The 25056-nt window shown below is 44.6% G+C and overlaps 2 protein-coding genes across 3 annotated transcripts in view; both read right to left on the bottom strand.

The window, feature by feature from the left end:
* LOC109878188 (cytoplasmic protein NCK2) overlaps nucleotides 1-10694 on the bottom strand; it is a 60638-nt gene extending 49944 nt beyond the window's left edge. The window contains exon 1 of the mRNA XM_020470425.2: nucleotides 10479-10694. The gene's annotated coding sequence lies outside the window, so the exon portion shown is untranslated. The remainder of the gene's footprint in view (nucleotides 1-10478) is intronic.
* Nucleotides 9898-13328, bottom strand: LOC109878190 (DPH3 homolog). 2 transcript variants are annotated; one of them, XR_002253351.2, is made up of 4 exons: nucleotides 12842-13168; nucleotides 12680-12754; nucleotides 12335-12472; nucleotides 9898-10699 (listed from the first exon to the last, which is right to left on the bottom strand). XR_002253351.2 is itself a non-coding variant. In XM_020470429.2 (3 exons), exons 1-3 carry the CDS (start codon nucleotides 12947-12949, stop codon nucleotides 12398-12400), a joined length of 258 nt encoding a protein of 85 aa, XP_020326018.1. In that variant the 5' UTR covers nucleotides 12950-13328; the 3' UTR covers nucleotides 9902-12397. The 2 variants fall into 2 exon arrangements, 1 of the variants encoding a protein (XP_020326018.1); XM_020470429.2 differs by having other exon boundaries at nucleotides 9902-12472; nucleotides 12842-13328.
* Nucleotides 13329-25056: the final 11728 nt, after the last annotated feature.

The following is a 25056-nucleotide window of genomic DNA, read 5'->3' as shown; positions in this document are numbered from 1 at the left end:
ACACTGTTCGTGTCATGAGCACAGCAGGCTATTAGAGCCATCAGCTAACATACCTACAGAACAATGTCCCCAGTTTTAATTTTCACAGCAAGCATCCCACCTGCTCAACACTGGATGACCAGCTCCATGAGGCATTCCGACATTCCGGTAAAGGTCACAGGCTCAGGACTCATCGTGGTTGAATGGATAGTTCGAGGTCAGGCGCAGGCCACGACGTAGGCCTATTCTAATCTATGACAAGCCTGCTGCAAAGTATTTTTCTTCGTCCAGAGTCACAAAACAACAACCATCTAAAAGTAGTGTGTGCTATCAATTGCTGCATCTGAAAAGTGAATTTGCCATCCCCGTGGTTCAAACTTCAGAAGAGCATTGAGCCAGTAATCAAAATTTTGCTGGTTCGAATCCCAGAGCAAACTAGGTGAAAAATCATTCAATATGCCCTTGAGCAAGGCACTTAACCCTAATTGCTTCTGTAAGTCGCTCTGGTTAAGAGCGTCTGCTAAATTACTAAAATGTCAAATGTAAGGGTGGTCCTAATATTCCAGCAATGGCTGCTAAATCTCTGAAGAATTTTGAGCAAGGGGGCTTTTAAGTGGCGAGAAAAGTAATTATGATGAGTGCTGTTAGCGTATTAGCCTAAACTTGAATTGTTATGAGGGGTAGCTAGGAAGATTATGCTTTTCAGATGCTTTAAGCTCATTCAAAATGACACAGCAGTGGAATCTAACATCCCATCTCCACAACAGTTAGCCTAAAACAAGCTCCAACTGGAAAAGCCATTACGAAAGTCCACATGAATCTGTGCAATTGGCCATCATAGCAGGAAGCTGTGGATGCCTCAGCTGGACAGAGGTTGTTTTCGTGATGACCAGAACCTGCCTGCCGTTTCCTGGAGGAAGAGGAATCCCTCATTTGTCCGTACACAGCGGTCAGTTTGGAGTCAAAGCCGCTGTACTCCCTAGGATTCATCAAATGAACCTGAGCCTGAGAACCTAAACTGAAAGATCTGGAGCTCTAAGCATTTCTGTTGCCAGTATACTGGGTAAGCAGAGGCTTTGACCGTCTGACTCTGATAGGCATCTTCAGTTTCTCATTGATCTCTCCCATGATTGAAATCTGCATGTTTCAAACCCAGATTTATGCGAGACAACAAAATAGATGTTGGGGAATTCATCTTGGCCCAATTTCTGAAAAACTCTAGTCACTCTTCCAGGTACGAACTAAATGTTGAGATTTGAAGTGAATCTGGCATCCACTGCACATCCTGAGACTGTTGTGATAGCAACCGCCTGGTGTTGAAATCTGTCGTTCTGAGCTGAGGTGCTGAGAAAACAGAGACCGTAAGAAACTGTGAAATCTATATTCCAGAGGAAAAGTTGGACAAAGCAGGTAATATTCAAATCTCTCACATTGGTGGAGTCGGATGACCCATTACTATTCGCCTAGAGACAGAACAAAAGCCGTTTGTCTCGGAGAATCGCAGATGGGATAATCATCCATTTCACAAACATACCGGTGGAGGATAGAACTGTGGAGACGAGGCAGGCGAAACAGATGGAGAATTTTCAAATGACGTCTTATCAAAACACAACTGACATTTCCACCACCACATGAAAGTAGAGGAAACAGTGCAAGCTAGCAACAAGGTTCCCCAGAGACATTGTAACCTACCCATGAGCCATCTTCTAGCAAAAATATTTTATTAGCTCAGACCAATTAAGGAATAATGCTTCTGATGTCGGCACATCTTAATGAGATCCATTGCCAAGCGTGCCAACTGCCAACCCTTCAATTTTATGAGACAACCCAGTGTCTTTTTGAGTAACTGTCAGATTTTATTAGACAGGACATTTCTACAGGGGCCGTTTCTCCTCTCCCGTCGCCTCTCACTCTAAATCTCTCTCCCTCTCGGTTTCACTTTGTCCCATTTAGCACCGACAGCCAGAGTCACAAGTGACACAAGTGTTCCGTGACAATGATTATGATCTGGTGACACCAGGCTCTGCTTCACTGATAGAATAGCTCTTTGATCTCGGAGTGTAAAATCCCTACTCTGACAAAAACCCCTCTGACATGCACACTCAAAGCAACAGAAACATTTCTCTGCGTTATACGGTGCTCCTGTTGCAGTTCACATTACCACGGTAATCTCACTGTCATCCAGCCTGTTTTGAGGCCTGCTCTAGTCTAGGTCAACACGAAGAAGCGTACAAACTGGAAACTGCATGGGGTGTGTGTCTATTATCTGCATATGGCTTACTTAGCTGATGGATGATGTCAGTCATACACACTAGTCTACGTTGTTAGGCTACATAACATCCTCTTTCACGTTGACTCTGATTCACTGGAGAGTTCATGTTGTAGATTCCCCTTTTTTCTTGGAATCTGCTCCCCTTGAAAAAGGAACAACCATTTCTTCTTTGTTGAGAGGTTCCCTCTCCTGTTCTGTTTTTCATCTCTAGATGAGTCTCTGTCTTGGCAAACCTGAACACGCAACACTGTGGCCATGTGGGATGCGGGAATGACATCATTATGTAGCCGGCGCATGAAGGCACTCAGTGTCACTCAGTGTTTGGTGTCAGGAAAACCAACCTCTCACTCAACGTCAACAAAAACAAAGGAAACAGCAGAGGGAGCACCCCCCTATCAACATCGAAGGGACAGCAGTGGAGAAGGTGGAAGGTTCCTGGGCGTACACATCACAGACAAACTGAAATGGTCCACTCACACAGACAGTGTGGTGAAGGCAGGGCGCAACAGCACCTCTTCAACCTCAGGAGGCAGAAGATATTTGGCTTGTCACCCAAAACTCTGACAAACTTTTACAGATGCACAATCGAGAGCATCCTGTCGGGCTGCATCACATCCTGGTACGGCAACTGCACCGCCCTCAACCGCAAGGCTCTCCAGAAGGTAGTGCGGTCTGTACAACGCATTAGCGGGGGCAAACTACCTGCGCTCCAGGACACTAACACCCGATGTCACAGGAAGGCCAAAAAGGGAATTGTTAGATTACTTGTTAGATATTACTGCACTGTCGGAACTAGAAGCACAAGCATTTAGCTACACTCACAATAACATCTGCTAACCATGTGTACGTGACCAATAACATTTGATTTGATTTTGATTGGAAGCATATGTACCATGATGTGTCACAGAGGTAGGTAATGACAACCAATCTCAGAGCTCTGGGGGTGGAGGAACATTGTCTTCATTCAGGCTTAACAGGGCAGACCAAAGACACAGATGGGGCGGCAGGGTAGCCTAGTGGTTAGAGCGTTGGTTGCAAGTTCAAATCCCCGAGCTGACAAGGTACAAATCTGTCGTTCTGCCCCTGAACAGGCAGTTAACCCACTGTTCCCAGGCCGTCATTGAAAATAAGAATTTGTTCTTAAATGACTTGCCTAGTTAAATAAAAAAATACATTTTTTTTATTTAAACGTGTACACACACACACTGCAGTTAGGCTATTTAAGCTACACTGATGCCTTCACAATCCAAAAAGTGGCCTCCCCTTGACAGCCCTTTGGTCTGCCTATGCTCTACAGCCCAAAGATTTCCTGACTGGCTTCGACCAGAAGCCAAGTAAATCCAACCCCTGCCTTTTTGTTATCCGTCTACAAGCAGAAACCCCGATAGGACCCTTTCACACGATAAGAAACAGCAACAGTGGTGAGGATTTCTTTCCCAACACAATGTTCTCTTCCAGCAAGTAGCTTTCAAGATCACAAGCATCCCAAGGCTTTAGGCTTATTTTTCAAAGCTCGCAATATGACAAACCCAGTTGTATTCATGTACACCAACACATGCACTGTGTCTACGCTTGCCCACATGCACTAGGTCTACGCTTGCCCACATGCACTGTGTCTACGCTTGCCCACATGCACCGTGTCTACGCTTGCCCACATGCACCAGGTCTACGCTTGCCCACATGCACCATGTCTACGCTTGCCCACATGCACCAGGTCTACGCTTGCCCACATGCACCAGGTCTACGCTTGCCCACATGCACCAGGTCTACGCTTGCCCACATGCACCGTGTCTACGCTTGCCCACATGCACCGTGTCTACGCTTGCCCACATGCACCGTGTCTACGCTTGCCCACATGCACCGTGTCTACGCTTGCCCACATGCACCGTGTCTACGCTTGCCCACATGCACCGTGTCTACGCTTGCCCACATGCACCGTGTCTACGCTTGCCCACATGCACCGTGTCTACGCTTGCCCACATGCACCGTGTCTACGCTTGCCCACATGCACCGTGTCTACGCTTGCCCACATGCACCGTGTCTACGCTTGCCCACATGCACCGTGTCTACGCTTGCCCACATGCACCGTGTCTACGCTTGCCCACATGCACCGTGTCTACGCTTGCCCACATGCACTATGTCTATGCTTGCCCGCTTCAACTCCGAAATGGAGAATGCTCAAACAGCACCTTCACTCGAGGGGCGAGACCCCAACTCTAGCCCTATTACTGGAAATATCCCTATCTACTGGAACTGGGTTAAAAACTCACCCAGTAAACATCCTCATAACGAATTAGCGACACGGCTCCTCGCAAACTAGTATCACGTTTTACAGCTACCCTAAAATGTTGCGCACAATCAAGTTTCCACAGACTGAATCAAAGACTGGTTCAAATGATGTTCTGAAAGATACTAGAGGAAGGAGTTCAACTTCCTGTAAGAAGCACTAGAGAATATTGTTGTTAGACAGCTAAAAGCATAATACTTGCACATGGTCTACATAGCACCTTGCATATTGCTAAATCATCTTTACGGAGTCAGATATACATATAATAGACTCTTTGCATGCGAGGTATACAATATACCGCATGCTTACATATCAAATATTACCACATTACATTCTCCAAATGGAGAGAGAGTAAGGAAATACAATATCAACACCAAGTGAAGTGACACAAGGTCCGGTAACTAGTGTTACACTGCAAGCCACGTAAATGCTCCCTCTTTTCTCCGTTGCAAAGGGGTTCAAGTGGGGCCACACAGAAGTATCCTACTACTTACTGCCAGGTGCACTAGCAGTTCCGCACCCAAATCGGGTAGACATATGCTACCAACGTGAGAGAGTCCGGGAAGTGCGTCAGCCCTCACTACCAAACAGAGCGGATCATTGTACCTCCCCCTGCCCATGCCTCCTTCTCATGTTCAGAGGTTACAGCATGCTATTGGGATAATCTCTCATGTGATGAAAAAACATGTTTGAGTGCACTAGGGTAATCAAATGCCCTGAGCATAATCTAGACTACCATAGAGTTAGTTCTGGGTCACACTGACCAGGATGTGGCTCAGCCTGAGGTTTTCTTGGATTCACTGGTTGCATCCCAAATGGTGCCTTATTCCCTATTTATTTTTGTTCACCTTTATTTAACCAGGTAGGCCAGTTGAGAACAAGTTCTCATTTACAACAGCGACCTGGCCAAGATAAAGCAAAGCAGTGCGACAAAAACAGAGTTACACAAACAAGTAGAAAAGAAAAATAGAAAAATCTATGTACCGTGTGTGCAAATGTAGAAGAGTAGGGAAGGAGGTAGGCAATAAATAGGCCAGAGGCAAAATAATTACAATTTAGCATTAATAGTGGAGTGATAGATGTGCAGATGATGATGTGCAAGTAGAGATACTGGGGTACAAAAGAGCAAGAGGGTAAGTAATAATATGGGGATGAGGTAGTAGGGTGTGCCATTTACAGATTGGCTGTGTACAGGTACAGTGATCGGTAAGCTACTCTGACAGCTGATGCTTAAATTTTTAGAGGGAGATATAAGACTCTATAAGATTTTAGCAATTCATTCCAGTCGTTGGCAGCAGAGAACTGGAATGAAATGCGGCCAAAGGAAGTGTTAGCTTTGGGGATGGACAATGCAATATACCTGCTGGAGCGCGTGCTACGGGTGGGTGTTGCTACAGTGACCAGTGAGCTGAGATAAGGCGGGGCTTTACCTAGCAAAGACTTATAGATGACCTGGGGCCAGTGGGTTTGGCAACGGATATGTAGTGAGGGCCAGCCAACGAGAGAATACAGGTCGCAGTGGTGGGTAGCATATGGGGCTTTGGTGACAAAAAGGATGGCACTGTGATAGACTACATCCAGTTTGCTGAGTAGAGTGTTGGGGGCTATTTTGTAAATCACATCGCCGAAGTCAAGGATCGGTAGGATTGTCAGTTTTACGAGAGTACGTTTGGCGGCATGAGTGAAGGAGGCTTTGTTGCGAAATAGGAAGCCGATTCTAGATTTAATTTTGGATTGGAGATGCTTAATGTGAGTCTGGAAGGAGAGTTTACAGTCTAACCAGACACCTAGGTATTTGTAGTAGTCCACATATTCTAGGTCAGAACCGTCCAGAGTAGTGATGCTAGTCGGGCGGGAGGGTGTGGGCAGAAATCGGATGAAGAGCACGCACTTAGTTTTACTAGTATTTAAAAGTAGTTGGAGGCCACGGAAGGAGTGTTGTATGGCGTTGAAGCACGTTTGGAGGTTTGTTAGCACAGTGTCCAAAGAAGGACCAGATGTATAGAGAATAGTGTCGTCTGCGTAGAGGTGGATCAGATAATCACCAGCAGCAAGAGCGACATCATTGATATACACAGAGAAGAGCGTCGGCCCGAGAATTGAACCCTGTGGCACCCCCACAGAGACTCCCAGAGGTCTGGACAACAGGCCCTCCGACTTGACACACTGAACTCGATCTGAGAAGTAGTTGGTGAACCATGCGAGGCAGTCATTTTAGAAACCAAGGCTATTTAGTCTGCCGATAAGAATGCGGTGATTGACAGAGTCGAAAGCCTTGGCCAGGTCGATGAAGACGGCTGCACAGTATTGTCTTTTATCAATGGCGGTTATGATATCGTTTAGGACCTTGAGTGTGGCTGAGGTGCACCCATGACCAGCTCGGAAACCAGATTGCACAGCGGAGAAGATACGGTGGGATTCGAAATGGTCGGTTATCTGTTTGTGGACATGGCTTTTGAAGATTTTAGGAAGGCAGGGCAGGATGGATATAGGTCTATAACAGTTTGGGTCTAGAGCATCTCCCCCTTTGAAGAGGGGGATGACCACAGCAGCTTTCCAATCTTTGGGGATCTCAGACGATACGAAGGAGGTTGAATAGGCTAGTAATAGGTGTTGCAACAACTTCGGCGGATAATTTTTGAAAGATGCTAACGCAGAACGCCACAGGATGTGTTTGTGCTGGTCAAGGCAGTCAAGTCTGGGGTGAACCAAGGGCAGACCCTGAGCATTAAGGTAGTATTAAAGCCCTGTCTCAGTAACCGCTGGCACAGGAGTTTACTTTATGTGCTAGATAACATTTACCTCATGTAAAAGGAAACTCAAAGTTTCCTCCAATACTTTAAAGTACCATTACTCTCACTCATCCTTGTTCCTGGCATTGATGATTCACTGCACAGCGATGAAATAGTAAAAAGGCTACTTTTTCCCACATCGACCTCTAATACAAAATGTACTTATTCCAGACCTCCATCAACATCACTCTTCTTCTAGTTCTGCTTCACCCAACTGTTGGGGATAATGGCCTGCCTGATTGTGCTGTGAGCTGGTTTGGATTGGTCAAGGACTTTGCAATACACAAAATTTGCAAGCCAGTTGAGTGTAATTGCTTTGCTACAACTATGTAGCTAATGAAGTTCTAGCAATATTGCTCTTGGACGTTGGAACCAGTCCATTTTGTGAAACATGTGCCAACTGCTGTAGCCTGTTAAGTTGACACATTGTGAACTAGCTGAACACTTATCTAGGCTGTGTGCTAATATCAGTCAAGAGGCAGCTAATGTCGAGAGTAGAGTTTTACAGGCAATTAAAACACTCTGCAGAGAGACATTTCAAATCTGGAGCTTGGATATTATTTTTGGCCATGCAGGTTCACTTTGGGATACGGTAGAAACACATGACTGCAGTACTACAGATATTAAATGTATTCCCAGATTTCATTTTCACAGTTTAAAGGGATAATTTGGGATTTTGGCAATCTACTTCCCCAGAGTCTGATGAACTCACTGATACAATTTGTTTGTCTCTGTGTCTAGTATGAAGGAAGTTAGACATAGTGTCGCGAGCTATTGCTAACTAGCATTAGCACAATGACTGGAAGTCTATGGGTTTTTTTCCACTAGTTAGCAATTGTGCTAGTGCTTTTTAGCAATTGTGCTAGTGCTTTTTAGCAATTGTGCTAGCTCTGGTTAACAACTTCCTTCAAACCAAACACAGAGACATAAAAATTGTATCCACTAGTTAACTTGACTCTGGGGAAGTACATAAAGGGCCCCATTAGCAAAATCCCAGAGTATCCTTCTGAGAGTCATATCATTATTTATGTTTGAAAACACTATGATTGACCAAGTTCAGCCATAATCATTTCACAATTATTCTAGCCTGCACTCATTGGTCTGGTTGCCAATGCATGTCGTTCAACAACTAGTCAGTCTACATCCAAAGAATCTAATTTTCCCTATACCCATCATGAGGTTGCTATAAACTAGCCTAAGAATTAAAGTTTACAATGTAGGTGCACACAGTTTGAGAGAAAGATTTGAGGTGACAGACAGTGACACATTCAATACCGCCTTGCACACTCTTGCCTGCATCTATCTTATCAAGGGTGTAAACCACCAGTCCAACAGTTGCAAACGAGAGTTTCTATTGGACAAATTCAGGTATGTTAATCCCTGTTTCATTCCATTTAAGAAACGTTTTTCAACAGAATTGTCAGAATGAATACACCCCTGATCACATGTAAACACAGTTCACCTTCAAAGCAGCCACGTTGTATTCCTTCTCGCATCTATGGGGTCTCCTCCTCTCACCTTTTCCCTTCACTTGTGGACTTCAATGCACAACCCATCAGCTGTATGAGACCAGGCGAAAAAACCTTTACAAGCCAAACCATATCATATCATAACCTCTACACACAGCCTACATCGTTGTCACCATATTAGCTAAAGTAACGTCACAGTCAACATAGCTAATAGAACTAACACGTTAGCAAAACAGCTACAATCATGAAGTAACGTTACAGAGTACAGTCAGTAAGCAGTTCAGTAAATAGTTTAGCAATAAATTAGTCAAACCAAAAGTTTACCTTGACTTGGCTATGACTATCTGTTGGATAGTCATAGCCAGCTAGCTAACATAGTATCCCTGTTTGCGCTGGTTGTTTAAGTAGGTTAAATGAGCTAGCTGCATTTTTTAGCTAAGTAAGTGAAAGTGAGAAAAAAAATACAAAATACCTTTCCTTCATTTTTTAACAAATTAATTTCTTCAAAACTGTTCAACTATTGTCTTTCTCGCTCTTTGAATCAACTACTCATAACATGTCATGCACTGCAGTGTTAGATAACTGTAGCTTATGCTTTCATTCTCCGATCCTTCTCCGATTCGCCGCCTATGTTTTGTATTGAAGTCAATGTACACAGAGGAGGACGGAAGCTAGCTGTCCTCCGGCTACACCATGGTGCTATCCTACAGAGTGCTGTTAATCAATTATTTGGTGACGTGAATATATTTAGTATAGTTTTATCTAAGAAGGTTAACTTTAATGTTTTACTATTTTTATGAAATAATCTGAAGGAGGATAGTCCTCCACTTCCTCCTCTGAGGAGCCTCCAGTGGTTTCGGTGTGGCCAAAGAAATTGTAGACCTAAGAATTGAAGGTGTTCATTACACGAAACGATTTAAGTCCCATCTTGCCTAGACCTCTTGGGCTTGCAAGCCAACACCCTCTGACATAGAGAGAATAATGGTTGTATCTTCTTCATCGCCACAGTTTCAGGTTGTTACAGTTGAGCAAAAACAGGTACACCACATCTTATCATGGCCATCAAAAAACACCTCACAATAAAACAACAGAAACGCATAGGCAGAATGCATTATATTTTATATAGATTGTGTGTGTAGTTCAACAATTACACTGGGCATGTATGAGCACGTTTTACAGAGAAGAAAAATAACATTAATGCTCATTGCAAATAGGCCTACATGTTGCTCATCAAGACCGTCTAACTACAGTATGTAAACAAATGTACCACGAATGAAAATCGAAGCAGAGTGATTATTCAAGAGATATAATGTTAAAGTTTGAAACATAACTAATACAATGTTGCAAAAAATATTAGCAAAAGCGCAAACACTCATCTCCGTCGTAGCCTACCAAGCGGCAATGGGCTATTGTATTGTACTGCCGTGGACAAAGCCACGGAGAAGATAGAAAACCGCATGGACAAACACAACAATACTATTCTACTTTCTCGGCGCCGAATCCACGAGCCTTATTCTAACTGTTGTATTTTCTAATCTTCAAAATAAAAATCTAAATCTGCTCGTAATGTTGTCATTAACCAAAACCAACAAATGCCAGTCATCACCAACTGTACCTCCCGTCAAGCAAAGCAACCATAACTTTGCGCTCAGTTCGTCAGCGTTTCGTTGTGTTCATACCTTGGTGGTTTCTCCAGTTGAATCGGATTATCAGGTCAGGAATTTGCAAAGGTAGTCTTCGATATTCACTTTCGAGGTCTAAAAGTTGACTTTTAAAAACCAATGTGCTAGGTTATCTTTTAACGACGTCTTTTTTTTTCGCAGGCCCTTCAACTCGCTGGGTTGCTCGTCTCCTCCTCTACCTCCAGCTCAACCAACTGCCTTGAAATGTGACGTCACGCCTGCCAAAAGGAAAGGGTAGGGAGCACAGAGCACAACACAATTATTGTACACACATTACATCACATTTGCATTGTCTTGTATGCCTGTCCCTCTCAGCAGAGCAATTCATGACTGTTTGTGACTGATTATCACACTTCACACAAAGGATTATCGTCACATGAATAATGACTATTTTCCTCCAGATGTGAGGGAGTAACGATACATAATGCCATCCACACAAACATCATGGACGCTACTGCTCAGTGCTCTAACTCCCGCTCTCCCTCAGCAGTGACCTGCTCTGTGAGGCTCCTCTGACTGAGTGCTGGTGTATTTGTCAATGCCAGCCTGCCATTGCTGTGGCCCCCCTGATGAGAGATGCAGTTAGACGTGTTGACTTGTGCTCAGCTTCCTCCCTCACCACAGCATCAGCCACAGAGCTGACTGGATATTGGATAAATAGATAGGCAGGACCTTCAATATCATGTGAAGGACACCATCATGTTCTCTCCCTGTGTGTGTCCCAAATGGCACTCTATTCCCTACATAGTGCACTACTTTTGACCAGAGGGCCCACAGGGCTCTGGTCAAAGGTAGTGCACTATATAGGGAATAGGGGGCCATTTGGGATGCACAGCTCCTCTCTCTGACAGGTCAGGCCCTGCTGTGAAAGAGCTGGTGGTGTGAAACAGTAGCTACGCTGTCACAGTATCAGTCAATATTGTAATATGGTTACATGGGTCTTTGGAATGAGTCATTTTATTGTATTGGCTGAGGGACGATTCTGTACTCTTCCCGGATTTAAAGGAATGGACTGGTGTAAGAGAAGATCCAGCTTACGCCAATCCAATGTTGTTTTTTATCCATGAGGGGGAGAGAAGGGTATTTAACTAGGGAATTGTAATTCAGCCATTTGTTCATCCATAACATACACATCGTAATAACCAGCCAATATGAATAATTCATGTTTCTCGTATGACTCATAGATTAAAATGTAAGTGTCAAGAGGGTCACTGCCTCACACACACCCACCAGAGCCAAATCATTTTGTTATAAATCATGGCATGTCAAATGGCAGAGCACTAAACTGTTGAAATATGTACAAGTAAAGGGTATGTAAGACCACGTAGGATTGGCCTAAGCATAGGCTAAAGAGTTTCCACCATATTTCTTACACCAGCTCATTCCTTTTAAATTGAAACAATCTCAGAAATCCCAAGGATAGTATCTGTAGGTTAGAATAGAGAGAAGTCTATACACCCATTTCCCCAATGGCACCCTATGTATTCCCTGTATAATGTACAGTAAGTAGGCCTGTATTTTTCCTTGAACATCTGCCTCCCCTGCTGTTCAAACATAAAAACTACAAGCAGTTAACAAGAGGGAAAAAAACAGTATTCACTTCATCCTGGTTTAATCTTGAGGCATCCACAAAAATGCATAAACATGTTTATAAAAAAGGGAGTGAAAGACTTAAAAGAATAAAGGATTTATTTAAATACGTTGTGCAAATTGTAGTGGTTAGGGTCCTTTAAGTGACTCTGCAAAACCAATGCCAGGAACATGTGAATGAATCCTGAGAATCCTCCATCCCAGACCTCACCAGTGAAGCATATCGTTCATAATGTTTCTTTGTGTTGTGTGGAAGCACATACAAATGCAGCAGGGTCCACTTTTACTGATGGGAATGAGAAAATGAAGGGGATGTGTCATCGCTGTCAGGAGGACGGAGTCAGTTGCAATCTGCTCTCTGTAGTTGGTGCTTCGATTATCTCCCCAGACATAAATTCCTCCTGGTGAATTGAGGTGAATAGGGAAATAGATTAGTCATCATGAACGAAATAGTTATAATATCAAAGATAGCAAATCTATTCAATGACAAGTAGCTAGTAGGGTGAGGCCACCAAGACACTAGTCTCGCGAGGCCTCCTAATTCCCGTTTGATCAGAACGTGAGAAGCCGAGACTATCAAAACACCAACATCAAAACGGAGAACAAACCTTGTCGTAGATTACTTTAACAATGAGCGAGCAGCTCGGACACGTCGCCACCTCTTCACCATTTTCCAAATCCTCCTGCAAGTAGAGAGATTAAATACAACAACCATCACAGGCGAGTTGGCACAACGTGACACGCAGGGGACCTTCTCACGGTGTACTCACTTTGGTTATGGCAAATCTGTCGCCACATGGGCAGGGAAAATAGTATGTCTCTTCATCCTCGTCATATTCAAAGTCCTCGATCTCAACTTCGTCGTGAAAGACCGACATTATGAGCGTAAATGATTTTATTCGTACCCAGCTAACTAGTTGGAGACATTCCTCTGTTTCGCGAAAGTGTGACGTGCTATATCTGCGCAGTCGCAGATCATCGCGTCATTTAAAGTAAGACTAAGCATGACCACCAGGGGTACCATAGAGTTCTCTATGGTTATGCTCTTACAGTGCATTCGGGACGTATTCAGACCCCTTGTCTTTTTCCCCCCACATTTTGTTACGTTACAGTCTTATTTTAAAATTAAATGTTTTCTTCATCAATCTAACCCATAATGACAAAGTGAAAACAGGTTTTGCAAATGTATTAAAAATCAAAATCAGAAATACCTTATTTACATAAGTATTCAAACCCTTTCCTATGAGACTCGAAATTGAGCTCAGGTGCTTCCTGTTTCCATTTATCATCCTTGAGATGTTTCTACAACTTGATTGGAGTCCACCTGTGGTCAATTCAATTGATTGGACATGATTTGAAAAGGCAAACACCTGTCAGAGCAAATACCAAGCCGTGATATCAAAGGAATTGTCCATATAGAGCGCCGAGACAGGATTGTGTCAAGGCACAGATCTGGAGAACGGTACCAAAAAATACAGCATTTAAAGTCCTGAAGAACACAGTGGCCTCCATCATTCTTAAATGGAAGAAGTTTGGAATAACCAAGACTCTTCCTAGAGCTGGCCGCCCGGCCAAACTGAGTAATCGAGGGAGAAGGGCCTTGGTCAGGGAGGTGACTAAGAACCCGATGGTCACTGACAGAGGTCCAGAATTACTCTGTGGAGATGGGAGAAACTTCCAGAAGGACAACCATCTCTGCAGCACTCCACCACTCAGGCCTTTATGGTGGAGTGGCCAGACGGAAGCCACTCCTCAGTAAAAGGCACACGACAGGCCACTTGGAGTTTGCCAAAAGGCACCTAAAGGACTCAAACCATGAGAAACAAGATTCTCTGGTCTTATGAAACCAAGATTGAACTATTTGGCCTGAATGCCAAGTGTCATGTCTTGAGGATACCTGGCACCATCCCTACAGTGATGCATGGTGATGGCAGCATCATGCTGTGGGGGTGTTTTTCAGTGGCAGGGACTGGGAGACTAGTCATGATCGAGGGAAAGATAGAACAGAGCAAAGTACAGAGAGATCTTTGATGAAAACCTGCTCCAGAGCGCTCAGGACCTCAGACTGGGGGTGAAGGTTCACCTTCCAACAGGAAAATGACCCTGAGCACACAGCCAAGACAACGCAGAAGTAGCTTCGGGACAAGTCTCTGAATGTCCTTGAGTGGCCCAGCCAGAGCCTGGGTTGAACCAGATCGAGCATCTCTAGAGAGACCTGAAAATAGCTGTGCATTGACGGTCCCCATCCAACCTGACAGTTTGAGAGGATCTGCAGAGAAGAATGGGAGAAATCCCCAAATACAGGTGTGTCCATCTTGTAGCGTCATACTCAAGAAGACTCAAGGCTCTAATCGCTGCCAAAGGTGATTCAACAAAGTACTGAGTATATGTGATAATGTGATATTTCCATTTTTTTATTGTGTGGAGATTGATGGGGGGGGGGACAATGTAATCCATTTTAGAAGAAGGCTGTAACGTAACAAAATGTGGAAAAAGTCTAGGGGTCTGAATACTTTCCCAATGCACTGTAAGCCAATTCTCCCAATTGGGACTTCGAATGAGAATAGAATGGTCTGCATCTGTCTTGATTAAGTGAGTGTGATCCACTAATGTATCCTGATAAAATTCACAGATGTCACACCTGATAAAAATAAATCGATGGGAATTGATGAAGGTTTCTGTCTCTGCAACACCTCCTGTGTGCAATAATTTATTGGATAAACACTTTAACTTATCAATGTGATTGTTACCTAGTTGCCTAACAAAGCTATGGGTTAAGTCATAACAGATTAATAAGCACCTGCCTGCACAGGGAGAGAGAAGAAACACATTGTTGAAACGCATATGAAGTTGAACGTTTTCTTCTTGTTTCAAATTCTAGGTTGAGTCGTGGGGTGAATCCAAGCATTCAAGGAGAATTTTTTTTTTTTTTTCAAGGACAGAAAGTTCATATATAGGAGGTCAATTAGAATCAAAACAGACCCTCAGGTTTGCCGACATGCTTTCACCTTTACTCTACAACTTGTCTTTGCCCCTTGTCTTTGCCCCTTTTCAAAAGGGTTATGTTTCAGCGACCTTTAATCCCCAAAGGACATATGATCTCAAACACATCACCCACAATGATTTAAGTCAAACCAATTAGACAGTTAATGTCAGCCCTGTAGTCCCACAAGTTTAATCAGAATGTCTTCCAGTCAGAGAATGCCACGGAGACCGATTCTCTTGTGAGTGAGGAGTGCCCTCACTCAGTCGAATGTAGCAGAGATTTTTGGCCTCCGCTTCATATCTGTGTAAAGATACGACCAGGTGGATCAGGTGATGTGGAAGAGTTAAGGAAGGAATGGATACATTTTTATTTATGTCTCCCCATGTTTGTTTGTCCCGTCATTCGGCTCCAGCATTATTAGATTATTGGGGCATTTCTAAGGAAGCAAGACTTTTCTGAGAGGAACAACAACAACAAAATTTGAATGAGATAGCTTCTGTAGTACTAGCATGAGAGAGTGACACATTTTTAGGCCTTGACCTAATCGTATCAGCATTGCTTTTCAGGGTTATTTTGACTTGGGATTCTCCACCCTTCCCAGATCTGACATGTTCTTTCTGTAGTAAACACAAATTCACACACAATCAGCAGTGATCAGCAGTGAGATTTGACAGGTTCCAGGCGCTACAGGCTTTACATCACTTCTCTATACAGGTGAAAGTAACATAGACCTGGGGAACATAAACCACTCTTCCACTTCTTGGATTTCTCACCTTATCAAACTTGTGATTCTGTGAAACGCTCATTTGGGATCTGGATTGGGCACAATTACATTTTGTAGGCCTAATTCTGAAATATCTTGAGAATTCCCTTACTTGGAATTGGTTATAGGTAATGAATGTGATTGTAGGCTGTTGAGCATGCTTGTACATCACATTAAGGTGCTGAACTACTTATCTAACTGAGCTGGGTGTGTGTGTGTGTGTGTGTGTGTGTGTGTGTGTGTGTGTGTGTGTGTGTGTGTGTGTGTGTGTGTGTGTGTGTGTGTGTGTGTGTGTGTGTGTGTGTGTGTGCGTGCCTGCGTGTGTGTGAATTAACAGTACCTTTCTAGGGTATGTTACATCACATGATTAAAGACCCAGTTACTCATGTTTGATCCCCTGGAATCATCTACGTGTCACGTAGCGTATTCCAAGTACAACCTCTTATGCTATTTGATTCTGAGAACTCTTGATGGAAGATCATCAGTGCACAAAGCCCAAAGAGATTTGCTGCCAGAGTGAAACTATGAAATAAGACGATTTATGTTATGAGGCTAGATGGAACTCGTGAGGAAGGATGAACACATGAATAAGGGAAACAACAAGAGAACCAGACTCATGTGATCATAAGTCATAAACAACAAACCCTGAGAGGATAATTGCATAAGCAGAGTCAGCCAGGGTGAATTAAGTGGATTTGCCAATTAAGACTTCAGAAGGCTCGACGATGCTCAACGGAAAAACGTCATCCCAAATTCTGAAAGGGATGAGTATACACATGATAGGCTGAGATTCAATTGGGACACTTTGAACTTCTTTTTTCCAGCAAGTGAAAGTTGACTTAGTCTGTATCAGTATTGTGAATTATTGAATGTTCAGGCAGGTCAGTGGTTGCCATTTGTCACCGTATCACTGGTTCCATCAGTTTCTAGTGTCCTAAGTGTTACGTAAACTCAACACAGGCTTCTTTAATGAAATTCAACATACTGTAGTTTATCTGTATGTTGTATCAAACTCTTTTTTTTTTGTTGACCAGGAAAGTAGACTGAGAATGCATTATCTTCTAGACCTACAGCAATGAGTAAAGTAGGAGTTGCAAGAGGAAGAGAAAGGTTGAATAAGTGAATTGGAAGCATTACCATTGGCTCTAACCTGTGGCCGGCAGGGAATCTAATCCAATTAAATTCTGTTTAGCTAGAAATCAAATTTGTGCTCCCATTTGTTACATCAGCTCTACAGAGACACTTAAAGCTAATACAAAGGGGGATGCCATTGGATTACCACTGAAAAGGATAGTTCAGATTTGGGAACAAAGGCGTCACATGAAATAGCAATCTATTCCTTATACACTATATTACTTTTACCAGCAAAACCTTGTCTATGAGGCTAATTGCTATGGAGCCGGCTGGTGGACAAGACTAGACACAGCCTCGCATAACCCCGTGGCCCTATAAAGGGATATTTGGTGTCATTTAGGATTCAGCCAAGATACACTGGCGTTCCCGGATCTAACAGGATCACCAGGTGAACTGTATCACAAGGCTCTCGACTAGGAGGCAATGTCCTACTCATGTTTACTATACATTTTGTGGTCCTCTGTAGCTCAGTTGGTAGAGCATGGTGTTTGCAACACCAGGACAGTGGGTTGATTCCCAGGACCACCCATATATAAAATGTATCCACTGCAAGACGATTTGGATAAAACTGCTAAATTGCATATATTGTTATTATATTATTATTAGAATATAATAGATAATAATATAATGTTGATATATGCGATTTTTATGATATATTATGATATTATCTTCATTATCAAGACATAACCTGTCACGCCCTGACCTGAGAGCTTTTTATGTCTCTATTTTGGTTTGGTCAGGGTGTGATTTGGGGTGGGCATTCTATGTTATTTTTTCTATGTTTTGGCCGGGTACGGTTCTCAATCAGGGACAGCTGACTATCGTTGTCTCTGATTGGGGACCATACTTAGGTAGCTTTTTCCCACCTATGTTTTGTGGGTAGTTGTTTTCTGTTTAGTGTTCTGCACCTGACAGAACTGTGTCGGTTTGGTTTTGCACTTTGTTATTTTTTGTTTCAGTGTTCAGTTTAATAAAAGTCATGAACACTTACCACGCTGCGCCTTGGTCTGATTTTTCCTCATCAGACGACGATGACCGTTACATAGCCAGGCCGAGTGAAATACATGGGTTAACAGGTTTCACTGAATGGAGTCCACTCGGTCCACATGAACTCCTATAAAAGCAGCATTTTGAAGAATTCAAGAATATTCTAGAATTTTCTCATGTGATTTTAGTTGATTTATGGCTGTCTCTTGTCTCTTTAAAGAGTGCTTATTGACAGATCCTTGCATTCCTGGCCCCTGTCCCTGATCAGGAGACCATCCTCTGGCGTCCAGGCAAAGACATGTCTTTATAGGGATGATGACTGTACAACATCTGCGCACAGTCCAAAAAAACAACGCTGACCCTGTTTGGATGGCAGAGAATGTGTCTCACCACAAGTCAAGTTACTATGAGCCTTTGCACGCCAAGTCCGACATTTTTATATAGAGTACTAATGGAAAAATGTGGTCAATGACAAGCACCAATTGACCTTATTCTTCTATTTCTCTCTAATGAAAAGCCATTGGACAACGGGGTGACATTAATGGCATTTATTAACTCTTCCTTAACATTAACCACTACAAATTAGCCTCAGTTTACTTACAATGTTGACAGTTTTGTTTTTGATTGACTTAAATGAATTATAAGTGGCAATACTTTGCCTTATCTGAACTGAGGTCCTGTACAAAAACAGTCCCTAGTCCCTAGTCCCTTAGGAAAGTTGTAGGGCTGGACCAGGGTCTGTTTTTTGGACCGGGGGGGGTTACAACTCAATATTAGGGAGGTGTTCCAAATGTTTGGTATACTTCGTGTATGTTCATCATCAGAGGAACAGGGCACTTAGGCAGTGGGTCATGTAAATATCTGGTGAGTCAGTCCTTGATATGGCTACCCCTGGTCTGGTGAGATGAGTTTTAATTGGCAATGGGATCAGGGGAGTTACTGTAGCAGGGGCCCAGGCCCCTCAAGTCGACAGCCCATTCCCTGCAGGGACTCTGTCCTGGTGTCCTGGCATAGCTCTGTGCTGGCTGGCCTCTTGAGCGAGTGCGTCAGAACACAGGCTGGCATGCACTCCAGTCACCAACACAAAAGACAACTGTTGCGGAGCTTCAAGTCCACCTGCCCTGATCCAGCTAACACTTACCAAACTCACTTTTCCTTATAGCTTTGTGAGAGCTTATTAGTTTAACATTGCTTGGCTAGCCAGCACTGTTCGGGCTTGAGTCTTCTGAGAGAAAGCTATTCCTCACTTTGACTATAAAGAGGTGATGGTCAGAACAACTGGTTTAACAAGACGCCCAGGGCCAGATTCCCGGACACAGATAGACTAGGCCTAGTCCTTGACTTTGAAACATGGTTAATGGAGATTCACCATCAAAAGGTGCTTTAGTTCAAGAATATACATTTAGAAAAGAGGATTCCTCAAGGGTTCTTTGGGAAAGGTGATGGTTCTATGTGGAATCATAATGACTAAAGTAACCATTTGGCTCCTTAGAATATTTTGGGACGTGGTTTGCTCACAGGTCTTTTTGTGCAACTGTGTGTCAGAGTGTCTTGCATCAATTGAGAACGGTTGTCTAAATCAAGGTTTCTCAATTCTCTCCTTAGGAACGCCTGGCAGCACAGCTGATTAAACTAGACAATTAACACCTGGAAATGTAACAGTATAATATGGCTAACCAGAAAAAAATGATAATGATAATGGCTCTTTAAAAGGTTATTTGTAGAACCTTTGAGATGAGGAAAGTTTTTTATAGAACCATTCTCCATAAAGATTCTATAAAGAATCATTGAAAGGGGTTCTATGCGGCACCAAAAATCTGAATCAAATCAAATCACGTTACAGTATTTGTCCTTAAACCAACAATGCCATTTTAAGGAAAATAAAAGTGAAGAAAATATTTACGAAATAAAACTAAAGTATAAAGATAGTAAAACAATCAAATGCAAATATGGTGGTGCAGCTGTAAAAGAAAATTGAGGATCTGAGGACCCATACCAAATCTTTTCAGTCTCCGGAGGGGGAATAGATGTTGTCGTGCCCTCTTCACAACTGTCTTGGTGTGTTTAGACCATAGTTTGTCGGTGATGTGGAAACCAAGGAACTTGAAGCTCTCTACCTGCTCTACTACAGACCTGTCGATGTGAATGGGGGCGTGCTCGGCCCTCCTTTTCCTGTAGTCCACAATCATCTCCTTTGTCTTGTTCCATTGAGGGAAAGGTTGTCATCCTGGCACCACACTGCCAGGTCTCTGGCCTCCTCCCTATAGGCTGTCTCATCATTGTTGGTGATCAGGCCTACCACCGTTGTGTCGTCGGCAAACTTAAAGCCTGTGTGGAAGCACCTGCTTTCAATATTCTTTGTATCCCTCATTTACTCAAGTGTTTCCATTATTTTGGCAGTTACCTGTATATGAGCACTGCCAAAATGCAAAGTACATACTACACTGAGAGGTCATCTAGGAGCACTTCATCTGGTCCCAAATCTGCTTATGCTGTAGGTGTTGACAAGACAGCACGTCACTGCGAAGAGAGTGTCACTCTTTAATTTCTTCAATAGATGTTTCCAAGACCAAGGAACTGTCTCGAGTCATACAAGTCTACACACACTATCTCTCTCACAGCTTATCTGTGTCAGGACATTAACATTCCCCTTATCACATTAAGTCCAGGCTATGTTTGGAACCACACTCATGGTTTAGGTTGTCCCCAGGACCATGAGTGCTAGATGACGTTAACAAATGAAGAGAAATATTTCACTGCACCCAGGACCTTTTTGCCATACACTTTTGTTGGAGTGAATGTCACAAGGCAGAGTGGAATTTTAGAATGTGGGCCAACGACCTTCATTTGATAATAAGACACATCATTTTTACATCAGGTCTGTTCATGTAACAGCTCTCAATGGGTTCCGTGTGACTAATAAAGAATAGGACCGTAAAATGTGATTATTGTTGGATTGAATATCCCTTCAATTTGGATTAGGGTCTCCAGAAGCATTCAGTGTCAGTTGACACATTTTCTGTAATCATATGTTTGTATTGGAGTTAAACCGATCTGTGAATGATCATTAACCCATCATCATGTTGTAAATCCCCCGACATAAACATTGCATAGGCAAACACAAACCACAAAAGGCTTGTTCAGTATGGTATGAGCAATGTCACAATAAATGGATTACTGTGAGGCGTGAAAATTGTGTGTTAATTGACGATGGGTGCAAGGTCCCCCCCCCCCCTCCAGAACTCTGTGAAATGCCATGTGAGAGGCAGCCAAAACCCACAGAGGACATATGCTTAGGATCTCTGTTCCAACCAGGAGAGGGAGGGAGCGAGGGATGGGGAGAGGGGAAGAGAAAGACGCCAGACTGCGTTCTCGCATCCCCTGGAAAAGTATTACCACGATCCCCTACTCTACCCCTCCCATCATACAGTCTCACACCCCCTACTCTACCCCTCCCATCATTACAGTCTCACACCCCCTACTCTACCCCTCCCATCATACAGTCTCACACCCCCTACTCTACCCCTCCCATCATTACAGTCTCACACCCCCTACTCTACCCCTCCCATCATACAGTCTCACACCCCCTACTCTACCCCTCCCATCATACAGTCTCACACCCCCTACTCTACCCCTCCCATCATACAGTCTCACACCCCCTTCTCTACCCCTCCCATCAGACAGTCTCACACCCTCTACTCTACCTCTCCCATCAGACAGTATCACACCCCCTACTCTACCCCTCCCATCATACAGCCTCACACCCCCTACTCTACCCCTCCCATCATACAGTATCACACCCCCTACTCTACCCCTCCCATCATACAGTCTCACACCCTCTACTCTACCCCTCCCATCAGACAGTATCACACCCTCTACTCTACCCCTCCCATCAGACAGTATCACACCCTCTACTCTACCCCTCCCATCAGACAGTATCACACCCTCTACTCTACCCCTCCCATCAGACAGTATCACACCCTCTACTCTACCCCTCCCATCATAGTCTCACACCCCTACTCTACCCCTCCCATCATACAGTCTCACACCCCTACTCTACCCCTCCCATCATACAGTATCACATCCCCTACTCTACCCCTCCCATCAGACAGTATCACACCCTCTACTCTACCCCTCCCATCAGACAGTATCACACCCTCTACTCTACCCCTCCATCAGACAGTATCACACCCTCTACTCTAAACCCCTCCATCAGACAGTATCACACCCTCTACTCTACCCCTCCCATCAGACAGTATCACACCCTCACTCTACCCCTCCCATCATACAGTCTCACACCCCTACTCTACCCCTCCCATCATACAGTATCACATCCCTACTCTACCCCTCCCATCAGACAGTATCACAACCTCTTACCTCTAACTCTACCCCTCCCATCATACAGTCCTCACAACCCCGACTCTACACTCTCCCATCAGACCAGTAAAAAAAAAAAAAAATCACATCCCTCTACTCTACCCCTCCCTCAGACGTCTACACCCTCTACCCTCCACCTACAGTTCTCACACCCTGACTCATACCCCTCCCATCATACAGTCTCACACCCCTACTCTACCCCTCCCATCATACAGTCTCACACCCCCTAACTCTACCCCCCCATCATACAGTATCACACCCCTACTCTACCCTCCCATCAGACAGTATCACACCCCTACTCTACCTCTCCCATCAGACAGTATCACACCCCCTACTCTACCTCTCCCATCAGACAGTATCACACCCCCTACTCTACCTCTCCATCAGACAGTATCACACCCCCTACTCTACACCCTCCCATCAGACAGTATCACACCCTCTACTCTACCTCTCCATCATACAGTATCACACCCCCTACTCTAACCCCTCCCATCATACAGTATCACACCCCTCTACTCTACCTCTCCCATCAGACAGTATCACACCCTCTACTCTACCCCTCCCATCATACAGTATCACACCCCTACTCTACCCCTCCCATCAGAACAGTATCACAACCTCTACTCTACCCCTCCCATCAGACAGTATCACACCCTCTACTCTACCCCCTCCCATCAGACAGTATCACACCCCCTACTCTACCCCTCCCATCAGACAGTATCACACCCTCTACTCTACCCCTCCCCATCATACAGTCTCACACCCCTACTCTACCCCTCCCATCATACAGTCCACACCCCTACTCTACCCCTCCCATCATACAGTCTCACACCCCTACTCTACACCTCCCATCATACAGTCTCACACCCCGACTCTACCCCTCCCATCATACAGTCTCACACCCTCTACTCTACCTCTCCCATCATACAGTCTCACACCCCCTACTCTACCCCTCCCATCATACAGTCTCACACCCTCTACTCTACCCCTCCCATCATACAGTCTCACACCCCTACTCTACCCCTCCCATCATACAGTATCACACCCTCTACTCTATCTCTCCCATCAGACAGTATCACACCCTCTACTCTACCCCTCCCATCACACAGTATCACACCCCTACTCTAACCCCTCCCATCAGACAGTATCACACCCTCTACTCTTACCCCCTCCCATCAGACAGTATCACACCCTCTACTCTACCCCTCCCATCAGACAGTATCACAACCCCCTACTCTACCACCCTCCATCAGACAGTATCACACCCTCTACTCTACCCCTCCCATCATACAGCTCTCACACCCTACTCTACCCCTCCCATCATACAGTCTCACACCCTACTCTACATACTCTACCCATCCCATCATACAGTCTCACACCCCTACTCTACCCCTCCCATCATACAGTCTCACCACCCCGACTCTACCCCTCCCATCATACAGTCTCACACCCTCTACTCTACCTCTCCCATCATACAGTCTCACACCCCCTACTCTACCCCTCCCATCATACAGTCTCACACCCTCTACTCTACCCCTCCCATCATACAGTCTCACACCCCTACTCTACCCCTCCCATCATACAGTATCACACCTCTACTCTATCTCTCCCATCAGACCGTATCACACCCTCTACTCTACCCCTCCCATCACACAGTATCACACCCCTACTCTACACCTTCCCATCAGACAGTATCACACCCTCTACTCTACCCTCCCATCAGACAGTATCACACCCTCTACTCTACCCCTCCCATCAGACAGTATCACAACTTCTACTCTACCCCTCCCATCAGACAGTATCACACCCTCTACTCTACCTCTCCCATCATACAGTATCACACCCCCTACTCTACCCCTCCCATCAACAGTATCACACCCTCTACTCTAACCCCCCTCCCATCACACAGTCTCACACCCACTACTCTAACCCTCCCATCATACAGTCTCACATCACACCCCTACTCTAACCCCTCCCATCATACAGTATCACACCCCCTACTCTACCTCTCCCATCAGACAGTATCACACCCTCTACTCCTACCCCTCCCATCATACAGTCTCACACCCCCTACTCTACCCTCCCATCAGACAGTATCACACCCCTACTCTATACCTCTCCCATCAGACAGTATCACACCCTACTCTACCTCTCCCATCAGACAGTATCACACCCCCTACTCTACCTCTCCCATCAGACAGTATCACACCCCCTACTCTACCCCCTCCCATCAGAAGTATCACACCCTCTACTCTACCCCTCCCATCATACAGTCTCACAACCCCTACGCTATACCCCTCCCATCATACAGTATCACAACCCCCCTACTCTACCCCCTCCCATCATACAGTATCACACACCCTACTCTACCTCTCCCATCAGACAGTATCACACCCTCTACTCTACCTCTCCCATCAGACAGTATCACACCCTCTACTCTACCCCTCCCATCATACAGTATCAAACCCCTACTCTACCCCTCCCATCAGACAGTATCACACCCTCTACTCTACCCCTCCCATCAGACAGTATCACACCCCTCTACTCTACCCCTCCCATCAGACAGTATCACACCCCCCTACTCTACCCCTCCCATCAGACAGTATCACACCCTCTACTCTACCTACCCCTCCCATCATACAGTCTCACACCCCTACTCTACCCCTCCCATCATACAGTCTCACACCCCTACTCTACCCCTCCCATCATACAGTCTCACACCCCTACTCTACCCCTCC

This window comes from Oncorhynchus kisutch, linkage group LG16, assembly GCF_002021735.2.
Source record: "Oncorhynchus kisutch isolate 150728-3 linkage group LG16, Okis_V2, whole genome shotgun sequence".
NCBI lineage: Eukaryota > Metazoa > Chordata > Actinopteri > Salmoniformes > Salmonidae > Oncorhynchus > Oncorhynchus kisutch.
The sequence above is the reverse complement of the archived record's forward strand: the minus strand, read 5'-3'. Positions and strand labels throughout refer to the sequence as shown.